We start from the raw sequence: 23,659 nt of genomic DNA on the forward strand, positions 1-23,659 counted from the left end.
ATGCTCCCTGGAGCATCGCTTTGAGCCCAGAGGAGAGAGGTCCCGGGAGAGGTCAGTGGGGTGTACCTGGGAAGGCTGGACCCCCGCTCCCCATTCTCTGGACTGTTCCACCAGGCGCAGAGGCTTCCCCTTTGCTGAAGGAAATCCAGAACCCCTTCACCACCCTCACCCTCAACACAAGGTGACTGGGTCTCTGGACCCAGTCATGAGGTTAAGAGAGCAGGAGCCCCAGGAGTGGGCACACACGTGTACAGGGAGCAGCGGCAACAACACCCGCCTTGCTTCTCCTGCACCAAGTCCCCAGACAATGAGCCTTTAAGGAGGGCACATTCCAGAGCAAGGTGGATTTGCCAGGATCGCCCCCACACCCGCCTCTCGCCCCCATCACTGTAGCTGACCGGAGGGAGAGGAATGCAGGCTTGGTTAAACAACCTTGAGAAATAGAATGATGTTCCTTCCCGAAAATCAGCCCTCCCCGTGGGCAGGCAGCTGCTCGCTGCCAGGGCACTCTGCTGACTCAGGGGAGCAGCCTGGAAGAGCCAGGACCGCAGCGGCCCTCACTCCCCATGCTCCCCTTCCTCGAGAGGGACCCCCAGATTCTCCTGGAAGACCCCTGGCTTCCCTCTCCCATGGTGTCCCTTCTCTTCCCCCTTCTGGGCTTGGGCAGTGCTCCAGACAGGGCTCTTGTTTTCACAAGAGGGACCCTGTGTTCTTTGTAAGATGAGGCCAGGGATGCAGAGCCCAGCTGGGAGCCTGCTGGAGACTTTACCTAGTTGGAAAGGCGAGGGGGCATTCCACTCATGCCCCTGCCCTGGAGTTGGCTCTGGACAGACACAGCTCACAGGGCAGGGTGCAGGGAGCCCCAGAGGTCTGGCTGCAGCTACCTGGGGTGCTCAGGGTCACCAGCACATCGGTGGAGGGGGTCACTTGTTCTTCCTGTATCTCTGGAATCCCCTGTTCAGGCATTGGTGGGGTTGTGGCATTCCCTGCGGAGGAGAGAGGGGAAGAGGTGGGGTCATGGCCCCTTGGCTGGCCATGGCCCCTCCCTCTTCCCTGGTGCTCAGGCTCCCAAGAACGAAGGATGAAGCCTGGGGTGGGTCACTCCCATGACTTCCAGTCTCCTGAAAGTTGATCTGGCCCCACTTAGAGAATCTGAGAGCTCTAACAGGCCTTGGAGCACATCCAGTCTAATCCTCCATTTCAGGGCCGGGAGACTGAGGCTTACAGAAATGGCCACTTGTCCAAGACCAGCCAGCTTGTTGGAGGCACAGCTGACACCTGGGTTTCCTAATTCCCACTTCAACATTCTTTCCCTTCTGCTTACAAAGCATTTCACAGTTTACAGAGCTCTGCCACCAATACCAACATGTTATTTGCCTTGAGAGGCCGCAAGACAGGCATCAGTGTCTTCTACCGTTTTATAAGAAGCATGAGCTCAGCCTTCCAATGTCTGAACCCAACACCAGTGACAGGCAAGTAGTGGTTTCAAGACAAGGCCTCTTGGGGGAAAGAGTCTAGCGACCCAGCCAACCACCTGTTTTAGCTAGTGCTGTCTCTTTGTTCTGATTTATGTGCTAAGTGGTGCCATGAAATTTGCAAAGAGTTCTGTGGCTAGAAAACTATCTGTGAAGTGTCATGGGGTCTCTCGCTGACTTCACAGCACCTTAGGTGTGCAGAGAGCTCCCAGAAACAGCATTCACAGGCCACGTCTTTCTCACCCTCCTCTGATGTGTGTGTGAGCATGAACCAGCTCACACATAGTAACTCCACTCCTGATTAAGGACTCTTTCCCTCCCTTCTCTTTTGCCTAGGAGCCGCCAGGAAGAGGGACTCACCTGTGACCCAGGCAGGTGCATGGGTGACACTGGTGGTGACCTGCACAGAAACAGGAGAAGGTCACTTTTGGCTCCTCTGTCGTCCCTGTGATGTGCCACCTTCCATCACACTCACCCCCACCTCTGGGCTTCCTACCAGGAGCTCATTCATGTTTTCATTCATTCCAGGTATTGATGAGTTCTTACTCTATACTGGGCATTCTTCCAGGCACTTTGTACCCACTCACTTCATTAACCTTCTCAACTATCTTATGATGGGAAGTTGAAATGATTAAATGAGCTGATGTACATACTATGCCAGCTCAGTGTTTGGTCCATGGTAGAAAATCAGTAAGTTTGGTGTCAGCTATAATCCTCGCATCTCAACACAGTAACAGAAGCTCAAGCTCCGGAGGTTCACTAGAGTGCCTGGAGCCACAGGGCCAGAGTGGGGAAGCCGGGACCGCAGGTTACACCTGGTGTCCCTCAACACAGCCAGTGGACAGAAGTTGCTGAGAGGTGGGGACTTAACAGGAGAAGAGCGGGCAGAGGGTGAAAAAGGCCCTGGAGGCTGGCTGCATCTGTGGGGACCAGAGTTAGAGCTTTGGCCTGGGGGGACATCATATGGTGGCCCAGGGATAGAACAAGCCCCCCGGAAGAAACTGTATTTGGGAACAGTCAGGTATGCAGGCTGGAGGGGCAGGGAACAGAGTAGGGACTGAGGCTGATGAGGGAAGAAGCAGATCCCCTCTTCTGGAATGTTTTCCTGGGAGGACACCCAGGTTTTCCCAGGGGAATCTTGGGCACAGGGAAGGGAGTTGGATGCGCCTTTCTCCGTGAGGTGGTTTGAGGCTGTTCACAGCTGTGCCCACACTTCCCCGTACACCGCTCCCAGAGGGACCTGGAGGTTCAACTAAACCGGCGCAGAAAGTGCCAGACCCAGAATGAACTGGAAGCAGCTCCACACCTCATCTGCAATGCTTAAAGCTTGAGTGACAGCCAGGCCTAACAGGACATGTTCCTACTTCCTTTCTGAAGGGACCCCAGCCCATCCCAAATGGGAAAATGCTTGCACAATGGCTGCTCCGTAAACAGGAGCTGTTGTTATCACTTCCTTTAGGGTAAAACTGGGTCTTTGGATCAATCCTCCCACTTGGTCATCTCTTCAAGTCAAATCCAATAGATACTCCATCTTTCTCCCTCTCCTCCCTCATGAGACACTGCCCTGGGGCCTGAGCTGCTACCAGGTCCTGCTCTCTGCCATGCTTGCCCGGCCCCCTAGTGGGAGGACGCACTCACCTGGCCAGCCTGAGAGTCACCTGGAAGGGAAAGGTAACAGCGTGAGCTCAGGGAGGAGGGTCTGGCTGCCTCCTCCCCTCACCGCCACCTGGGCGGCTTCACAGTCTGTGCCCCAGACCACGTCCCCAGCAGGGTCAGCAGCACAGAAAACATGGACTCTTCTTACCTGCCTCTGCCCCATCACCCCTGTAGGGACTGGCCACCACAAAATTCCAGAACCCCAGGTCTGGAGGGCCTGAAGATAGCTTAGTGCAGCCTCTCACTTGGTAAGCGGAAGCCCCTGCTTTCCTATAAGGCCTCGGGTGACAGGAGTCCCACCTGCTCCTGGGCCTGTCCTCCCCATCCACTCTGGAGTCACCTCCGTGCACTGCTACCTCCTCCCTCCCATGCCTCCCAGCCAGGCTGGGTCATGCAGCCCCCTGCCCTGGGCTTTGGGCCAGGGGAACAGTTTGAGGAAGGAGTAGAGTTGCTCCTGGCTTGGCCAGTGTCCTGTGTCCACAACAACTGGGGCTCTGTCCTCACTCCCCTGGCTATTCCAGATTCCTAGAGCAATTTGACCAATCATATAGTTTGCTGGCGCTATGATGTTCCAGGCCTCCTGCACTCAGCGTTACCAGTCACCCGGGCATGACTTCTCCATGGACTTCAGGGCACTTGCAAGGAGAGCCTCATACCCAGCCTCCCTCCAGCCCCGTGCCCCAGGGTCCAAGGCCGTTGAGCTGGAGTTAGCACTCTGACTCCAAGGCCGGGCCAGGGGTCTGGCATGCAGGTCCCCAGGACCCACCTGCCAGTTATTCAGGCCTGCAGCAAGCACTGGCCCCAGAAGCTGCATGGCCAGAGGGCAGGAGATGGAGGCCTGATCGCTGGGGTCGGGCTGCGGCTGATCTTTCCCACCTCCACAAGCAACTCCCTGGGGCGTGGGCACCTCTTGACCCCATATGGAAGAGGAAGTGGGTGGGGCCAGGCCATGAGAGAAGGCTGCCAGGGTTGGGTGCTGCCGCTCCAAGCTCCCTTTCCTAATGCCACAGAGATGGGATGCCCAGGGACCCAGGATTAACACCCACACTTCTCTGAGGTGCTGGAAACTTAGGGGAAAGGAAAATCCCTCAGGCATCTCCCTCAGCTCAGATACCCTTGTCAGGGATGGTCCCGGCCTCGAGCCAGGTGTCCGTGACGACCCGGAGGGGCTGCCTCTCTGCTGGCCCGGGCAGTGCCCCGCTGCTCCTCTGCCCTTGCTCCCTTGGGGGCCTTGCCAGTTCCTCCTCCTCGGCTTTCCTCATGGACAGGCGGATGTCGGAGCTCGCGTAGGTGTAGCCGTGGCCAGCAGGGCAGATCTCTCTGAAGGCCTCTGCAAAGCCAACAGCCGGAGGACAAACTGAGAGGTGCTGTTCCTGCAGGAAACCAGGGCCTTCCTTTTCCTCCCTTTGGGAGACATGGCAATTGTGGCAGCAAGGAGGGAGGGAGCCCCAGGTTAGGATAAGCACGTGAGCAGGCAGGGAAGACTACTTGTCTTCCAGATTGAGGGACGACTACCCAGGCCTGGCAACATGGTCACTGGCCTTGAGCCCCTGGGCAGTGAAAGCTGGGATGGGAACAGGAGGTTACCTGTGCCAGGCAGAGGGCATTTCTCACACTCGCTGCCCCATGCTTTGCCCACGCGGCTGCAGCAGCATATCTGCTTGGTGATCCGCTGGGCCAAAGGCAGGGTGCAGGTGCCAGGCCCCAGCAACCGGTAGCACAGTCCCTGTAGCATGGAGATTGCCTTGTCCGCTGCAACAGACACAGCACGTGGAGGTGGGCAGGTGGCCAGTGGGAGGGGAACGCACAGCTGGGAGGGCAGTGGATGGAGGTGTGGCTGGCCACATGCACTCAGACTGGCCTGGCCCATATCTCAATTGGGAAGTTTGGAGCCCTGCAAATGCTCACAAGAGCTTTAGGAGGAAGAGGCGTAGTGGAATGTTTCAGCACCTGCCCATGTCGTATGCTTGATGAGACTCGTGACTCCCCACCTGCATGTGGAGAACCTGAGAGCAGGGAATGAGGATGCAGCTGCTTGTCTCCAGTGCTGAGTTTAGAAGTGTTTACTGAAGGCCCCACATGTCCCTAGGGTTGAGTGGGCAGCAGTATGTCCTGAGGACCACAGCCTCCCTGGGAAGATGAGGCAAGGTAAGGAGCTAAGGCCCGATGGGGAGCTCGGAAGACAGGGACCCTATCTTGGGTCATCTCTGTCACCCAGGCACCTTCCATAGTGCCTGGTGCATGCAAATGCTTAGTAATGCTTGTTGAAGCTATGCGTGGATGGCTAGGTCAATGAACCAATCAAACACGGAATCAACCAGCCAATCAAAATACTGAGGGTCACTGTGAGTTTGAGCTATGCTGGGCTTAGGTCATAGCAATGCCACCACCCTTATCTCCTTTCTTGTACTTTGAACATAAATATTAAAGAATAGTTTCCGTATGTTATCTCAATGGAAGACGAGGAGGCCATGTCAGGTTGGAAAAGCCTGGAATCCATAGAGGGCTGACTGGATTCTAAGAGGAGGAGAGTGGGGTGAAGAGGACATCAATCAAAGTTTAGGAATGAATGATTCTGGGGAAGTCCTGGTCAGGCCCAGGACGCAGCAGACAAAGTTCAAATCCCTGCTCCACCATGAACTACAGACGTCCCTGGGCCTTAGCTTCTTCATGTGTAAAATGAAGATGAGAATGATCATTCCATGGCAGGAGACACCTGTATTTCTGCCTGCCCAGAGTCTATGCACCATATTCTGGTATAATCACTCTGGTTCTCCTACGGGAACCACCCCTTTCCCACCCTTGGTCCATATGACTGGAGTGGAGGCTGACGCCTTTCTGGCTGAAGGCTTGTGGTCCATACCCCTGGTTACAGTGATTGGGTCAGGGATGGGCACCTAACCAAGGAGGCCCAGTGATAATCAGCTTTGAGACTATTCCTGGGTTATTGGGGAAAAGGGGCTCATTTTTTATTGAGTTTGCAAGGCTGAGAGGGCGTAGGCCTAGAGCATCTGGTGACCACCTTTGAAGGAACCATGAAACTCACACAGAGGAAAGAGCAGGACATGCCCTGCAAACACTGTGGCTGCCTAGGTCAGCCAGCCTGAGGCCATACCACGTCTGCACTTCCTAGTTGTGTGAACCAATGCTTTTGGTTTTTTTTGAGAAGAGTCTTGCTCTATTGCCCAGGCTGCAGTATAGTGGCATGATCTCGGCTCACTGCAACCTTTGCCTCTGGGGCTCAAGCCATCCTTCCGCTTCAGCCTCTCAAGTAGCTGGGACTACAGGTGTGCGCCACCACGCCTGGCTAATTTTTAATTTTTTGTAAAGACAGGGTCTCACCATGTTGCCTAGGCTGGTTTTGAACTCCTGAACTCAAGTGATCCGCCTGCCTCAGCCTCCCAAAGTGCTTGGATTACAGGTGTGAGCCACTGTGCCCAGCCCCAGAGAATTCTTTTTTGCTTAAGGCAGTTTGAGTTTGGTTTCCGTCACTTGCAATCCAAAAACTCCTGATTAATAAACTTTCTTTGTGGTATTGTCGTGGAGATTAAATAGAGTGAGATGTGTGAGAATGGCTTGTTAAAGGTCATGTGCTCGCCACAGGTAAATCATCAGCCAGTCTGTGAGACCTGGATCTCCAGGTGCAATCTCTGCTTCTAGCAGCCACTTCCAATGGGACACTCTAAGGAAGGGCTCTGTCCCTTTGAACCCCAGGGTGGAGATGACCCAGGTGGGAATATCAGGAGGCTGGGGCAGCCCTATAGACTGCTCCACTGGACCTGGTCAGGTGGCAGGGAGGGAAGGAGGCAGAACTCAGAAACAAGGGGAAGAGAAACTTCGTGCCAACCCTCCCACTTACAGGGAGGTGAATCGCTATGGGAGGCTGGAGGGAGTAACACCAGGGACAGAGAGGGAAAAAAGGACACTCGAGAGCCATCTCTGCTTCCCTGTATTAAGGGCCTCTTTCTGGCACTAATAAATAAGTCGCCTTGGATGTCAAACACACCTCTCTGGTAAAGGGATCTTAAGTGATGTGGAGTAGAAGGAAGGGTTGTAAGCCTCTCAAGGCCTTGATCACCTGCCACTGCCACCACGAAGGTTTCTTGAGAGCTGTCTGACATGTTCTCCCCACTCTGGGACCCTCACTCTCTGGGCACCCCCCTCCTATAGCTCTTGCTGTCTTCTCTCCCTAGAGCCACTGGGTTCAGTCTCTGGGTGGCACTGGAGTCTTGTCCAACCCCATGGCCCTCCCAAACCCAGTACCAGAAAGTTTGCAGACTGAGGGCTTGGCCGGTTGCAGGGAGCTCTGCTGAGCTGGGCGTGGCCCATCCAACCTCGGCTGCTGCCTCCCAGAGGCCAGTTGGGACTGGTTTTATTCAGCTCTGGTCAGGCCTTCCGGCCTAGGGAAAGCCCTATCAGCCGTGGTGTCAGTTCTGCCATTGGGGGCTGCTGCCAGCCTGGGCCTCTCCCCCTGGAAACCACAGAGGTCTCTGGAAACAGGGCTGCCTGGCATACATGCATGTACATACCTGGACACAACGCTAATGCCCACTATGTGTTCACGGATGAGGAGAAACTTCAGAACCACAAGGGGCCACAGGATTGTGGAAAGGCCCTCGGGTCGGGCAGCAGCTCCATGAATGCTATGGACAGCCCTTCCGGAAAGGTCACTCAGCAGCCAAGGCTTAGCCAGACATCACAGCAGAGGCCACCCCCACCACCCCCCACCACCAAAGAAAATGAGGCTACACATGGAACAGAAATGACTAGAAAGAAAAAAAAATAAGAAATAGAAAAGATGAATTCCAAACTGCAAAGGCCTGGAAAAAATGCCTAGTGTAAAAAGTGAAATAGTAACCTTCTCTATGCCAGCAGGATGGGCTGGTCAGGTTTTTCACATTGGGCCCAACTCCAGGTTGAATAGCCGACACAGGCCCTGAGCATGGCATGATCAGGTCTGGGGAAAATTGCTGCCCTGGGCCTGGCCTGTAGACCTGAAGGGTCCCATCTTGCCTCCCACTGTCCACCCCCACCCCATCCCTGCCAGCACTTACACACACAGCGGCTCCGTGATGGATCCAGCATGAGGCCAGGTCTGCATGTGCACAGGTAGCTGCCCCTGGTGTTCACACACTCCGCATCCTTGCATAGGCCCAGGGTCAAGCACTCATTGATATCTGCAGGGTTGGAGGAGATGACCAAGTGCCCGCCCCACGGAGGCCTGATGGAGGGGAGGGGCTGGGCAGAGATCTTCAAATACTCTCTCCAGATAAAACAACAACAAAAGAGCTGCTATGTATTCAGTGGGATTCCTCTCCCTGTGCCTCAGTTTCCTCATTTGTAAAATGAGGATAATGATAGTAACAAGCAGACGGTGTTGTTAAATGGATAAAATAAGATCAAATTGCAAACCACTTAGTCCAATAAGTGGCATGTAACAATGATCATAATATTAAGAGCTAATGTTTATTTATTTATTTATCTATTTTTTGAGACAGAGTCTCGTTTTGCCACCCAGACTGGAGTGCAGGGGTATGATCTCAGCTCACTGCAGCCTCCGCCTCCCAGATTCAAGCAATTCTCATGCCTCAGCCTCCTGAGTAGCTGGAACAACAGGCGCATATCACCACATCCAGCTAATTTTTGTATTGTATTTTTTGTAGGATGTGTTTTCGCCATGTTGCCCATGGCTGGTCTCAAACTCTGGGCCTCAAGCAATCCGCCTGCCTTGGCCTCCCGAAGTGCTGAGATTACAAGCATGAGCCACCTCGCCAGACCTCAAGCGCTAGTGTTTATTGAGCACCTATTACATGCTACGTACTCTGCTGGGTATTAACATACAATACCCCATTTAATTCTCACAAACAAGTTTATCAAATAGGCCCACATGTTCTCATTTTACAGGAGAAGAAACTGAGGTCCCAGGAATAGCCAGGTCACCCACTGATTTGGGGAAATTGGCACTGGGCACAGAGTCACTCAGCTGGAAAGTGGCATGTTGAGATGCAGACAGGAAACAGATCAAGGGGACTGTGTGGGTTGGAAGGTGGAGAAGGGGCAGCCAAGTCCCTCCTATTCAGCCTTCCTCCAGAGGTCCCTGAAGCACCTCTGCAGGCCCCAAGACCCTGGGAGCATGTCTGCAGTGAGCTGGAGGAGGAAGGACCCTGGTAAGGAAAAGCAGGCAGAGGCTGGAGGAAGGCACTGAAGGGGGACAGCAGTCACAGTAAGGGTGTGCAGAGGTTGAGGGTTAGAAGCGCACATCTTCTGGTCCTCCTGAACGCCCTTCCTTGTGCAGGCTGCACGCATCCCCCCAGAGACCCGTGGAGGCTCATGCTGTTCTCCAAATAAGGGAGGTGCACTGGTTTCCTCTGTGACCTCAAAGAGGGAAACCTCTTTTCCTGCTGCAAACTTCTCCCTGCCAAGGGGAAGTCTCAGCCCTCACAATCTAAGATATGAGGAGTCGGGGGCCATCTTGATGGTGGCACTTCTATTGATGGTGGTGATGGCAGCAGAGATGATGAGCATGAATTGCTTGTGAGAGGCACCTGCCTCCAGGCCAGGCGATAACACGGGCAGCCCTGTGCCTCAGAGCCAGGTCACCCACTGGTTTGGGGAAATTGGCACTGGGCACAGGAACAAGGGACTGAAAGGTGACCCAGCCTGAGCACCAAGGGGCACTACTCCTTGGTAGGATGCCCCATTGTGACAGGGTGCCAGTAAGAGCTGGGAAGGTGCTACTGAGAAACGGGAAGGGGCAGTGATCCATATGCATCCAGACTGTGGCCACAGTGGGATGTGGGCCTCCAAAGCCAAATCTGACTTGCTTCCCTCTGCTTCTGGGTTCCCTGTCACTTCTTAGAGGGAGGCTCTAAACCCTAACATGGTATCCAAGGCCCTCTACCATTTCCCCAAAGCCTGTGGGTAAACAGGTGGCTCTGATGAGACACTGGCAGACCTGTGGCATCTCCCGTGTGTACACAGGCCATGTACACAGTACTTTCTGGGACACTCCAGACAGCACAAACTGTTCTTTTGCTTATGGTGTTCACATTGCCTGGAGAGCTTGCATCCTCTTAGTTGGCCAACGTGTACTCATTTTTAAAGTCTTGGCTTAGGTATCACCTTTTCCAGGAAGCCTTCCCTGATCCTCCCAGTCTGGGAAGGGGCCCCCACCATGGGATCCTGTAGCACTCAGCGACTGCTGCTTTCTCTCAAGAACGCCCCGCTCATTAGACATGATTGTTCAGGGGTCTGTCTGCACCTGGGGCAGGACTGTGTCTTCTCCATCACTGTGTACTCAGCTCCTAGCACAGTGTATGTAGCCCACAGTAACCTCCCCTCCAATACTCTGTGGAAGTAGGAGGGAAGGATGGAGAGAGAGGAGCGATGACGCATGCAGGTGCAGAGGTGAGCAGGTCCCTTCGCAGACACAGAGACCACAGCCACATACATGGGAAGGGGAGGTTTCAGAGGCAGGGCCTCCTGAGGGAAGGTCCTTTGGTGTCCTGAATCTTGGGGCTCAGTGGAGGGAGGGCAGAGAGCCCATTTGAGATCCTGAGAATAACCTTAAAGCTCCAGATTGGGAAACCTACCAGGAGGAAAAGCAACTGGTGACCGTTTAGATATGAACAGCCCCGATGTACCCTCCAAAGGCAAAAATACGTATTTCTCCCTACATCCACTGTCTGCTTGACAGTGGATGTCAAAGCTCCCCATAAGGAAGCCACCTTGTTCCCCACTGGCCTCTGCCAGCCCCAGGAGCCTGTCCCTAGCAGGAAGCCCCTGTGCTCCCCGTCCCCTTTTCTGGCTATGGGTTGAAGCAAGTGGGAGGGAGGCCTGAGTAGCTAAAGGTTTTTAGTTGGGAAAAGCCCACAGAGGCCCCAACAACTCAGGCTGACTTGATTTCCCACCCTAGAGCTGAAATTCTTCCCATTCCAGGGAGACCAGCTCAGGAGAAAAGTGGAAGTGCACGGACTGGGGTGGCCCCTTCAGACACAGCCCCGCATAGCCTAGAGCCCCTAGCCTGTGTTCCAGGTGGGTGTGGGTGGAGATGGGGACAAGGGGAGGGGTCGGCCCCCTTGGCTTCCTCTGTCACTCTCAAGCAAGTCCCTGGATTTCCTTAGGCCCCTGGAATCAGCAGCCCCCCACCACTCCCCAAAGCTGGGGCTTAGAGGGACTCAGTGGAGACCACTCGGCCAGTGACAGACACTCCTCCTGTCTGGTGCTGGGAGTGTGCCCTGGCATCCCTGAGCCCAGCCCTGGCCCTGGGGGTCCTACCTTGGCAGTGAGTGAGGTTCAGTCTCTTGTACCCCCGAGGACACTCCAGCTGGCCATTCTCAATCACCGGGAAGGCTGAAGAGTGGAGATACAGACAGGTCTCACTGGACAGCCCCTGGGCTCCTCTGTCACCCATGCTGGGAAGCGGGTGCAGTCTGGATGTCCAGCCCACCCGGCAGCAGTGAGCCCCAGCCCCCGAAGCCATCGCCCTGGGCAGCTGTGCTTCCTGGTTCTCACCAGACTCCTCTCAGCCCACCTCGCTTTTATTAAAAGCAGTACTAAGTGAAATAAGACAAGCGCAGAAAGACAAATATCACATGATCTCACTTATATATGGGACCTAAGAAAAGCAAACCCATAGAAGCAGAGTAGAATGGTGGTTACCAGGGCCTGGGGGAGAGGGGAGATATTGATCAAATGGTACAACATTTCGGTTAGATACAGGAGGAATAAGTTCAAAAGATCTGTTGTACGACATAGTCACTATGGTTAATAACAGTGTCTTGTATTCTTGAAAATTGCTAAGAGAGTAGATTTTAAGTGTTCTCACCACAAAAAATAAATATGTGAGGTAATACACATGGGTGCAATTTAGCCACTTTACAATGTATACCTATTTCAGAACAACAATTGTGCACCAGCCAGGCGCAGTGGCTCATGCCTTAATCCCAGTGCTTTGGGAGGCCGAGGTGGGCGGATCACCTCAGGTCAGGAGTTCGAGACCAGCCTGGCTAACATGGTGAAACCCCGTCTCTATTAAAAATATGAAAATTAGCTGGGCATGGCGGCACATGCCTGTAATCCCAGCTACTCAGGAGGCTGAGGCAGGAGACTCGCTTGAACCCAGGAGGGGGAGGTTGCAGTGAGCCCAGGTTGCACCACTGCACTGGGTGACAGAGCAAGACTCCATCTCAAAACCAACAAACAAACAAATAGTTGTGCACCACAAATATATACAATTTTTGTCAATTAAAATTTTGTTAATACTAAGAAAAATGTATTATATACTTCACATACATAGTTATTACATATAGTATCTACCATACTACATGCATGTTATATATATAACATGGGTTTTATTGTTATTAGTTTTTGCTTTTTATTTTGAAATACTAAAGATACACAGAAGATGTCCGATTGCAGATTGACCAACAAGGAAATTATTCTCAGTATTTTTATGCTGATATACATCCTGCCTTGATATCAAAACATTCCCCCTTACTTTACAGATAAAACAAACAAACAGTTGACATTAAATAAAAACAGGGAAAAAAAATCTCCATTACTTTGGAGGAACAGACTAGTGTGCCAACCCTCTTGAAAAGCTCTAGCAGGAGGCATACTTCTGATTGCCACCTGTCTTCACAGGAAAAGGCAGGGGAATACTATGTTTTGTGGAACAAAAAGAGAACTCAGCTATAAGTTTGATAATTCTTTTGCCTATAGATAGCCAGCAATTCTAAGCAGGCATGAGCAATTGCCACAGACCTTATTCCATATAAAGTTCCATAAATATACCACGATATTTCAAAGGTCTTGCTCTATAAAGGTAGCTGCATGATGGCTTCCTGTAGCAATTTGCCATCTTCTAGCTTTGATTCCTTTGTGGCAATAGCTTGTCTCTGAATGCTGCACCCTCCATCTCTGTTACCTTATCCCAATTCCTTTTTCTCCCAGTTATAACATCAGCAGCTGCACTTTCAGTGTTGTTTGCTAAAGCTTATTGGCATCCAGGAAGTCATTTACTGTTGAGAATATATGTTCACTGGTTCATCCTTTAGTGGTTTACAAAAAGAGAGTTCTTCATACTTTTTTTCTTCTTTTTTTTTTTTTTTTTTTTTTTTTGAGATGGAGTCTTGCTCTGTCGCACAGGCTGGAATGCAGTGGCGCGATCTCGGCTCACTGCAATCTTCACCTCCTGGGTTCAAGCAATTCTCCTGCCTCAGCCTCCCGAGTAGCTAGGATTACAGGCATGTGCCACCAGGGCCGGCTACCTTTTGTATCTTTAGTAGAGACAGGGTTTCACCATGTTGGCCAGGCTGGTTTCAAACTCCTGACCTCAGGTGATCCACCTGCCTCGGCCTCCCAAAGTGCTGGAATTATAGGTGTGAGCCACTGCACCCAGCCTTTCACATATTTTTATTGTTGAAATGAATTCTTGCAAATACCAAGAGGCATGTTAGAGATATTTATCCTTTATCCAATTGTACAGCAATGTTTGAGTGTCTTGGTGGTTTAAAATGTTTTTCTAATCAAGATAGCTATTATTTCACCATTAGCGGCTCTCTCTGGGCACTTACACACTTAGCGCAAGGTTTGTTATTAGTAATGGCCTATATCAATCTGTATTTCATATAGTCTTCTTGATCATTTGGATCCTGGGGTACTTGGAGGCCACATCTGATAGGTCATCACGATTTTTACTTTGTAATAAGGCTGATGACACAGTAAGACCCCCTGAGAAGGGTCAGCATTGCGTTTTTTAATGATTGCTTATGATTATGGGACTAGCATTATTTTGCATCCACAGTTTCTTTGCAGGAGCTTTTAAGAGCCACCTCTCCATTTTGTATGGGTTAGTTCAGTTAACACCAGAATACATAACTAAAAAATCCAGTAAACACAGCACTGTGAACCGCACTGTGTTGTAATATGCCAAAGACAAATAGAAGGAGGTGCCACATTTTCTTGGAAGCCCCACTCTTCCCTGAGGACACACTGTGTGCCAAGCATGACATGTGACAGCCTGACATAGGGACAGACCAAGTGAGGACATAAATTAGTAACGCTTAACTTTTTTAAGATTAAAAAATGTAAACTGAAGTTCAAAAATGTTTTCCTGCCAGGACTGGCCCACTCCGGGTTTGCACGTTCCGTGTTTGCACGTCCAGCCTAGAAGGCCACTCTTGTGAAGACACACGGGGATTCTGAAAACGATGAGAAGGAGATGGAAAGATGGGAGTGAGGCTGGGAAATGTGCACGTCCCTGGCGTGGGGCCTGGTGGTGTAAACTGAGGACAGAGAGGAGGGAAGAAAGAGAAGTCATTTGGGGAAACTCAGAAGGCAGGCTGATTAGATGCAGCCCATGAACATTATGAGGAGCAGAAGGTGGGAAAGAACGATGCAAGGCTGCCGCCAGAGGGCTGAGGAAAGAGACCAAGTGCACATTTGTCCAGTGCTTCAGAACTGCAAGGCCATGGGTACACATGGTCCTGTCTGTTTCTCACAACAATTACACCCTAAGGCAGGGACCATCATCCCCATTTTACAGATTACGAAAGCAAGGCTCAGTGAGGGGTAAGTAACTGACCCAGGTAACAAAGTTGCTGGAGCAGAGGCAGGGTTGCAATTGGGCCTCTAGCTGTGAAGGCCACATCCTTTCTCCGACCTTCCACTGTGCTTCTCTAAGACAGAGAGATCAGGAAGAGCTGGGTGAGCCAGCAGGCCAGGATGATATCAACTCTCTAGATGTCAAGAGGGAGAAATGATGCTGGGCATGGTGGCTCACACCTGTAATCCCAACACTTTAGGAGGCTGAGGCAGGAGTATCGCTTGAGTCCAGGAGATCGAGACCAGCCTGGGCAACACGGCAAAACCCCGTCTCTACAAAAAAAATACAAAGATTAACTGGGCATGGTGGTTCATGCCTGTGGTTCCAGCTACTCTGGAGGCTGAGGTAGGAGGATCACTTGAGCCTGGGAGGTCAGGGCTGCAGTGAGCTGTGATTGTACTGTTACACTCCAGCCTGGGCAACAGAGGGAGATGGGGGTGGGGAGGGGGAGGGGGAGGGGGAGGAAGCAGAGGCCCCTGCTTCTTTAGTGATCAGAAGGGGTGCAGCAGAGAGCTTGGATTAGAGCAGGAAGCAAGAGTGGAACCAGCTGCTGGCACCTGCGGAAAACTGTGAGAACCCGAGGAATGAGTGAAGCTGAGAGGAGCTGGGTCCACCCATTAGTCTGGATACATGTATGTGCTTTTTATATAAAGTGATCTCCTCCTTAATAAGGGGAACCTGCCCCCCCCCCCCCCCCCCCCCGCTGGCCTGAAGGGAGTGTGTTGCGTGGGCAATTCTTCGTGAAGGCAGGCTTCTAGAGGGAAATAAATGCCAAGCCACTGTCTCTGGGGAAACTCCCATTTTTGCCAACAACCTCCACCCCAAAACCAGGGCCCTTAGCACCCCTCCTCGAACCTCTCAGAGACAGTCTATAAGGGGCTAGTTCCTAGCTTCTCTAAGACCAAGTACAGCATTGAATCCAAAAAATCAGATTAAGGCCAGGCATGGTGGCTCATGCCTGTAATCCCAGCACTTTCAGAGGCTGAGGCGAGTGAATCACCTGAGCTCTGGAACTCGAGACCAGCCTGGGCAACATGGCAAAACCCTGTCTCTACCAAAAATACAAAAAGTCAGCGGGCGTGGTGGCATGAGCCTGTGGTCCTCGCTACTCAGGAGGCTGAGGTGGGAGAATTCTTTGACCCTAGGAGGTAGAGGTGGCAGTTAGTCGAGATCATGCCTCTGTACTCCATGCTGGGCAACAGAGTGAGACCATGTCTTAAAAATAAATAAATAAGGCGCAGTGGCTCACGCCTGTAATCCCAGCACTTTGGGAGGCCAAGGCGGGCGGATCATGAGGTCAGGAGATCGAGACCATCCTGGCTAACACGATGAAACCCAGTCTCTAGTAAAAATACAAAAAATTAGCCAGGTGTGGTGGCGGGTGCCTGTAGTCCCAGCTACTTGGGAGGCTGAGGCAGGAGAATGGCATGAACCCAGGAGGCGGAGCTTGCAGTGGGCCGAAATTGCACCACTGCACTCTAGCCTGGGCAACAGAACGAGACTCCATCTCAAAAACAAACAAACAAACAAACAAAATATATATATACGTTAAAAAATATATATTTAAAAAATATATAGGTTATATATATATATTTTATATATATATATATAGGTTAAATTCAGGTTAAATTTCCTTGGGAGAAAGTGGAAGTTTAGATGGCCATATGGCTCAGGGTGAGAATTCAGCAGCCAGTGAGCTTTGTGACAGGTGAAGGCAGGTGACACCTGTCACCGTGCCTGCCACCCACACCAGGTGTCCCTCTTGCATGCTCCCAATACAAATAGGCCTGCCCAAGTCATAGCACTAGCTTTTGAGCTGAAAAACTCAGTTCGTGGTGTGTCGTGGCTACCTGTTTACTTTTCCATCTCTCTACAAAGCATAAGCTACGTGGGGACAAGGACCTTGTCTTCTTCTTCTTCATCACTGCTATGTCTCTAGTGCCAAGCATGGCACCTACAGCTGTGTGGGCACTCAGTCAAAATAGGAACAAATAAGAAGAGCAAACACTCAAATGGCACTCACTATGGGCCAGGCCCTATTATAAAGGCTTTACACGAATTAACTTAGTTAATGCTCATAAGAGCCCTTGAAGAGTCTTACTAATATTATTCCCATTTTATGGATGAGCAAACCGAGGTTCATCCATAAAATGGATGAGGTTATGAAACAAACCCAAGGTCACCCCGCTGGTGGACAGAGCTGGGATTATGAACTCAGGCAGTCTAGCTCCAGAGGAGACATTCTGAACCATTCTCCCCACTGCCTCCAAATAAATAAATTTATGAAAAGCCTTAGGGGTGTCTAGGCAGATAACCCTAGGGACCAATGGAGGTACCTGCCCAGCAGAAAACCTAGCACCCTTCCTAGGAAACCTCTACCCTGTTTTTAAATAAGGGATCAGGAGAGGGAATAAGAAAAAAAAAAAAGTAGGGATACTCAGAAGGAAGTCAGAAAAACTGATCAGATGGCTGATAAGTGCTCCACGATGTGCATAACCAAAGTGCCAGGCGGAACTGACAAAGGAAATGGTGTAGAACCCATCCTACCCCTTGTGGCTCCTCAGCCAGATCAAGGTTATCACAAGGGGTAAGGGGCCAGAGAGTAGAAAGAAGAGAATCTGTGAGACCTGGGGAGAGAGAGTGGCTAAGCTGTGACTCCCACGGATGCTTCAAGGAGGCCCTGCAGGGCTGCAGTGTCCTTGCCTTTGGGACTCTTAGACTTGGGAAAGCCAAAGCAGCTGCCCAGGATCAGTGGGGACCGACCTGAACTCCAAGGAGTTCACATCACAAATGCCCATGAAGCATGCAGGGTGGATGTGGGGAACCTTCCAGGTAAGGACACTGGGACATATGGTCTTCTGATTCCCTGGCCTCGGCCCTGTCCACCCTCTGCTGTGCCTCGGTTGCTCACAAACTGAAGAAAGAAGCAGATGGGCCACTGGCTGCAGCCTGCCCCTGCCCTGCTAATGCTCCCCCTCGGCTGCTGGGACTCCAAAGGAGGCCTCAGTAAAGGCAAACTAATTTCTCGAGACAGTTTTGGCACTGACTCCATGAGTAGAGCTGTGGAAGAAAAGGTGAAGACGTGTCTGGCCACACGGCTGTTTACAAGCTGTGCCAATCTCAGCCTGCGATGACAGGTGCCTGCAGCAGGGAGATGTGAAAGGTCCCTACCACACAGCCCCTCTGCCCAGGGACAGACACATACATGCCTGGCAAGGCCAAGCTCAGTGCCACAGGGATGTGTGAGCAGGCTGGAGCCTTGCCCCTTTGATTTGCAAACCTCAGATTGGCAAGCTGGAGAGAAAATTCTACTCCCCCAGTAGGAGTGCATGTGCTGGTGCAGCCAGACCCACATCTAATCCCAGGCTCCACTCTGACTAGCTGTGTGACCTGGCACACATTTCTTAACCTCTCAGCCTGATTTTTTTTTTTTTTGAGACCGAGTCTAGCTCTGTCACCAGGCTGGAGTGCAGCGGCGCAATCTCGGCTCACTGCAATCTCTGCCTCCTGGGTTCAAGCAATTCTCCTGCCTCAGCCTCCCGAGTAAACAGGATTACAGGCACGCACTGCCACACCCAGCTAATTTTTGTATTTTTAGTAGAGACGGAGTTTCACCATGTTGGCCAGGATGGTCTCAAACTCCTGACCTCGTGATCTGCCCATCTCGGTCTCCCAAAGTGTTGGGATTACAGGCGTGAGCCACCATGCCTGGTTGAATTTTTTCATCTGTAGAAGTGGGGACTGGGCTGGGCGCGGTGGTTCACGTCTGTAATCCTAGCACTTTGGGAGGCCAAGGCAGGCAGATCACAAGGTCAGGAGATCGAGACCATCCCAGCTAACACAGTGAAACTCCGTCTCTCCTAAAAATACAAAAAATTAGCTGGGCGTGGTGGCGGGCACCTGTAATCCCAGCTACTTGGGAGGCTGAGGCAGGAGAATGGCATGAACCTGGGAGGCAGAGCTTGCAGTGAGCCGAAATCGCACCACTGCACTCCAGCCTGGGTGACAGAGCGAGACTTCATCTCAACAAAAAAAAAAAAAAAAAAAAAAAAGAAGTGGGGACAAAGACTCAGCTTGTGGAGTCATTGTAAGGATTAGCTTTGCTGAAACAATGAATATCAGACTGAACCTCGCAGATGCGTGACACAATCCCTATAGAGCCAGCCTTCCTGCCTGCCTGCCTTCCTTCCCTCCCTCCCTTCTTCCTTCCTTCCTTCCCTTCCTTTTTCTTCCCTCCTTTCCTTCCTTCCTTCCTTCGTTCCTCCCTCACTCCCTCCCTCCCTCCCTTTCTCCCTCCCTCCCTTCCTCCCTTCCTCACAGTCTCAAGGTTGGCATGCTGGCCCACTGTGCCTCACTAGCTGGGTGAATTTGGGCAGGTTACACAACCTCTTTGAGCCTGGGTCTTCTTATCAGTAAACTGGAGATGACAAGTCCCTCTTCATGGGGTTATTATGAACACGAAATAAGCATGTACAACTCTGAGCACAATACTTGTCCCATTTTAGGAATTCTCATAATGTCCATTATTCAGATTTCCCTCTTTGGTGAAGGACCAGTGGGGCCCCCCAGTGATTATGGACATTCTGCCCAAAGATGGCCTCTGACTGCCTCCTCAGAGCAAGATAGAACCAAAGTCACCACAAAGAGTGAGGTCGAAAAAGAGTCTGGTCAGACCCCTGGCTCAGGCAGGTGCCACCTAGCCACCCCTGCCCCAGCCCTTCCTCCGCTCTCCAGGCTAGAGGTGCCACATGTCAGTGACACCCACCCCTGCTGGGTAGGGAGGGTGCTCACTTAAGCCTGAGGCACAATTCATTCCCAGCAGGCTTCAAGTCCCTTGGAAGAAGCTCTCAGAATATGTCTGAGCCAAAGAGACACTGCCTTTTCAGCTGACAACTGGAATTCTGAAAATCCCATTTCTTTAGAGTAGGGGACGGGGCATCTCATCCAGAATCCCAGAGAACAGGAGCCCCACCCCAGCACAGCTGTTCCCCAAGCCGGGGTCCTCTAGTTTAGCAAATGCTTGTGCCCGGTGCAAGAAGCAGCGCAGAGAGGCCACTTACAGAGTGGCTGGAAGCGCGCATCTGGAGTCAGATAGGCCGGGAGTTTCAGGCCCAATTTTCTCTTCTGTAAAATGGGGATGATAGCACCCAACATCTAGAAATATTGTTAGGATGCAAGAAAATGAAAAAGCACTTAGCACCGTGCCTGGCACTTATAAGTACTCTGAATAAATGGTTGTGAATGACGACGAGGGTGATAATAATGGTGTTGCTGCTGTGACCTGCCCTAAGGCTCTCTGCCCCTCATGCCCCCAGCACCCTCACATACCCATCCTCCCCAGGGGCTGGCATCACAGAGCTACACCTATAACTCTCATCATGGGCAAGGGTCAGGACCAAAGCAAAGCCTTCTTTCTGTTGGAAGTTTCAAATAAATTTTCAAACATTTCTAAAAGCCCCCATTTCCTCAAAAATCAATTTTCTTTGTCAACTCCTATGAAAAACCTGTTCTTGGTAGGCATTCTCCCTGTGATCTGGAACCCACTACTTTTAGGCACAACCCATTTTATGGCTGGGCACCTGCAGTTTTTAATAAGTTGTCCCTTGTGATCAGTTTCAAGTCGAGCTCTGGTTACCAGAAACACCACACATTGGATATTTCTCTTGAGAACCACGTGGGGGAAAGCCTACACCCTTCTCCCTAGGGCAATTATTTCTCTTCACGCAGGCCGGGGCTACATGTTGCTAACCTGCCCCTCTATCCAACCCAAATCTTCTTGACGGATATAGCACAAGTAACTCACAAAACCCAATCTTGATGCGCATCCTCTTGGCTGCAGAATTCCAGTCTAGTATCCTGATCTTTGTTTCCTTCAGGGAAGCTCAGGTCTTCCCAGAATGATTAGGGAGATCTTGCTCAGCTGAGAGTCAGACATACTGTGGTTGGAATCCTGGCTCTACCTGCCCTAGATGTGTGACCTTGGACAAGTTCCTCAGCCTTCTTGGAGCTCCATTTTCCTCATCCATCAAATGGGGTTAAAAATCCTGGGCTTGCAGGTGGCTGTACAAATTCAGTGAGATAAAACATGTGAATGGCCCAGTGTAGTGTGAAAGTTCAGGAACTGGCAGCTATTCTTGGTTTAAGAGAGAAAGGTGCAGAGTTCCTTGAAAGGACAGAGCAAGAGAATTTGTTCTCCCTGGAGATACAGGGTACCCTGGGTTCAGAGGTGAACTCAACCCGCCCCAGGCAAATGGCAAGACAATCTCGTGGCAAACAGCTGGAGCCCACCACTGTAGGCCCTGAGCCATGTGCCAGCCCCGCCTGTCCCAACAAAGGGGCCTTGGGGTTGACACAGCCAGTGCCAAGCCAGATGGGGCAGTGGCCAACTTTCCAGTCAGCCCAGATGTCTGTCTTTCTCAGATGAAAACTCAAAAATGTGGCCTCAATCAAAGTGGTTTTTGAGAACCGTGTGTTCTCCAGACTCTGGCAGGATTGAAGAGAACTATGAGCTGGGACCCTTTGATAAATCCCAAGGGGTCAGGAAGACCTGGCTCAGGCTAAGTCCTGGGAGTTCAGCTGGGTACACATTACCTCTACCACTCAGAGTGAAGGGAGCAGAGGGGAACTGTGGGCTGGTCTAGACTGACTCCCGGGCCAGCTCTCCATGCAAGCTCTGTGGCATTCTGGAACAAAAGGGATTTACCTATGCCATGCAATTAAGACTTCAAGGCAGTCCTTTTCCATGTCAGGAATAGTGGCATTCTGCTGGGACCTTCTTCAACAGTCCAGCACAGAGCCTCAAAGCCAAAATGTGGCTGAAGGAAAGCCATGAAGCCACTCCCAGGCTGCTCACCCTATCACTCCCACCACCGCCTGATTTGCTAGAACACCTTACTGGGGATGACAAAGGCTTCCCCCAGAAGCATAAGCCTATTTTATCAGAGGAGAAATAGGGGCTCAGAGAGGCAAAGCCACTAGTGCCAGAGATGATCTAGGATCCAGAAGTCCTGTCTTTCTTGCCAATCTTCCCCAAACCTGCCCTGGCAGCTTGTCTTTTCTTCCTCTGCTTCTTGTACAGAAGCTTCCTTGTCATCCCCACTTAAAGAAATGTGCCCACCCCAGCCCCAGGCTCAGGCATGAAGCGAGGTGCCTGGCACTCTGTCAACACAAACAAGGCTCCCCAACGTCTTGCCCCTTCTCTATACAATGCCCAACTGCACTTTCATGTGTTTTTGATGTTTATGTTGCCCTGGTCTTTGTTATTTCTTGCTCAGTGTGCTGGAATGCTTGACATTCCAGGGTCTGTACCCTGGTGCCCAGTGTGCTGAGATGTTCTGAACACAGTGGGGGAGGCCACCATCTGGGATGGGGCGGAGCGAGGGCAAGGGCTGAGCGTTGGGTGTGTTGGGGGAGGGGTACAATTGGTGTTCTGCACGTACCTGATCCACAGAGCTCTGCTCCCATGCCCACTGCCACTGGGCTCTAGCCCTGTCTGAACCGAGCTCACCAGCTGTATTTGGAGCAGGGTCCTTGGGCATCAGATGGGCTGAGCTCTCAAGGCTGGCACACAGGTGGAACCAGGAGTGCAGCAAGTGGGCGAGCAGGTAGCTGCTTCAGTATAGACGCTGGCCTTTTTCTCCTGCTCCCCACCCTTCCAGCGGAGGGCTCCCCCACTCTCAGAAGTGCTTCCAAGATCTGGGGATGTGGTCATGGTGCCCGTCAGCCCTGGCTGAGGGCAACAGGCCTAGAATCCTCCATTGGCAGCAGCCAGCCCTGGCATGGACCTCACAGCCTGCATCTCTGCATCCCTGATGGGCTCCAGAGCTTGGGATAGGCAGGCCCTGTGCTCCCACTCTCCCCTCCAATCCTATAAGCGGCAGATGTGACATATAATTGAAGAATGCAGAGCGGCTCTATTTTCATTTTCACTAATGTTACCTGATAGGTCTGTGGCTACTAACATCACTGTCAGATTGGCTTAGTGAATTAGAGAGGAGATACTGACCCAAGAACCCTGTGGGGCCCTGATTGCTGACACCCTACCCAGAGGGCTGCATCTCAAGAGCTCAGGATTATGCTTGGTACCCAAATCAAGGACACCTTAAGGCCTGAAGACTTGCCCAGAGGAAGGCTCTGAGAGGGGCGTAGACCTCAGCTGGGAGGAGAACCCCAGCAGTGAAGCGGGATTCTGGGAAGGCCCTTCTGGAAGCCTGTTTATCAGCTGCACCACTCCACTCCTTTACACTCACGCTGTTGGCAGCTGAGCCCACTCTTCCCCTTCATTATTTCTCAGATTCCAGAGGCAACAGTGTGACAACTTCTGAGCCCTGAGACAAGGAGGGGAAACTTCTAAGGCTGCCCCTGAATTGCCATTTGGATGAAATCTCACTGTTCCCACCACCTAGAAAAGCTAGCTCCCTCCTAGGACAGCCCTACTGGGTCAGGAGGTCCCAGGGCAGGTCAGCACCTCGGTCAGCGCAGCAGGTACTGCATGCCCCTCAGAGGGCTGATGGGATAAAGGGGGAGAGACCCCCACCCACTTGTCTGAATGAGCCAGCTCTTGGGAACCAGAACCTGCCCAGAGCAGGGACTTGGGAGCCCTGGCCCCACCTAACCCTTCTGACATGCCTGCCTTTCTACAGGAGAGCCAGGGCTGAGCAGGGCTCAGCAAGAGACACACTGTGCTCCAGAAAATGTTGCTCATTCTCTTGGTCTTACCTGCACATGCAATTTCCTTGGGTTGTTAAACTCTTCCCCACTATTTAACTGTCCTACCCCTAATTATTCTTCAAATCTCATCCTGGAAATCACCTTCTCTGAGAAGCTTTCCCTGATCCATAGGGCCCCCATCCCACAGTGTACAGATGTGCAGGTTGTGTGCTGCACAAAAGCACCATCTCTAAGAGAATCATTGGCATCC

General features: G+C 51.8%; 1 protein-coding gene across 3 annotated transcripts in view; it reads right to left on the reverse strand.

Annotated features, from left to right (window-relative positions):
• Nucleotides 1–23,659, reverse strand: part of LTBP2 (latent transforming growth factor beta binding protein 2) — a 111,688-nt gene that overhangs the window by 24,480 nt on the left and 63,549 nt on the right. For all 3 annotated transcript variants that reach the window (XM_024231947.3, XM_024231946.3, XM_063715636.1), the window contains exons 9-15: nucleotides 11,409–11,483; nucleotides 8,186–8,308; nucleotides 4,719–4,883; nucleotides 4,246–4,461; nucleotides 3,114–3,133; nucleotides 1,836–1,875; nucleotides 885–986 (exon numbers count right to left, since the gene is read on the reverse strand). In XM_024231947.3, the coding sequence (XP_024087715.3) occupies nucleotides 885–986; nucleotides 1,836–1,875; nucleotides 3,114–3,133; nucleotides 4,246–4,461; nucleotides 4,719–4,883; nucleotides 8,186–8,308; nucleotides 11,409–11,483 (741 nt within the window). The remainder of the gene's footprint in view (nucleotides 1–884; nucleotides 987–1,835; nucleotides 1,876–3,113; nucleotides 3,134–4,245; nucleotides 4,462–4,718; nucleotides 4,884–8,185; nucleotides 8,309–11,408; nucleotides 11,484–23,659) is intronic.

Source organism: Pongo abelii, chromosome 15 (assembly GCF_028885655.2).
Source record: "Pongo abelii isolate AG06213 chromosome 15, NHGRI_mPonAbe1-v2.0_pri, whole genome shotgun sequence".
Classification (NCBI taxonomy): domain Eukaryota; kingdom Metazoa; phylum Chordata; class Mammalia; order Primates; family Hominidae; genus Pongo; species Pongo abelii.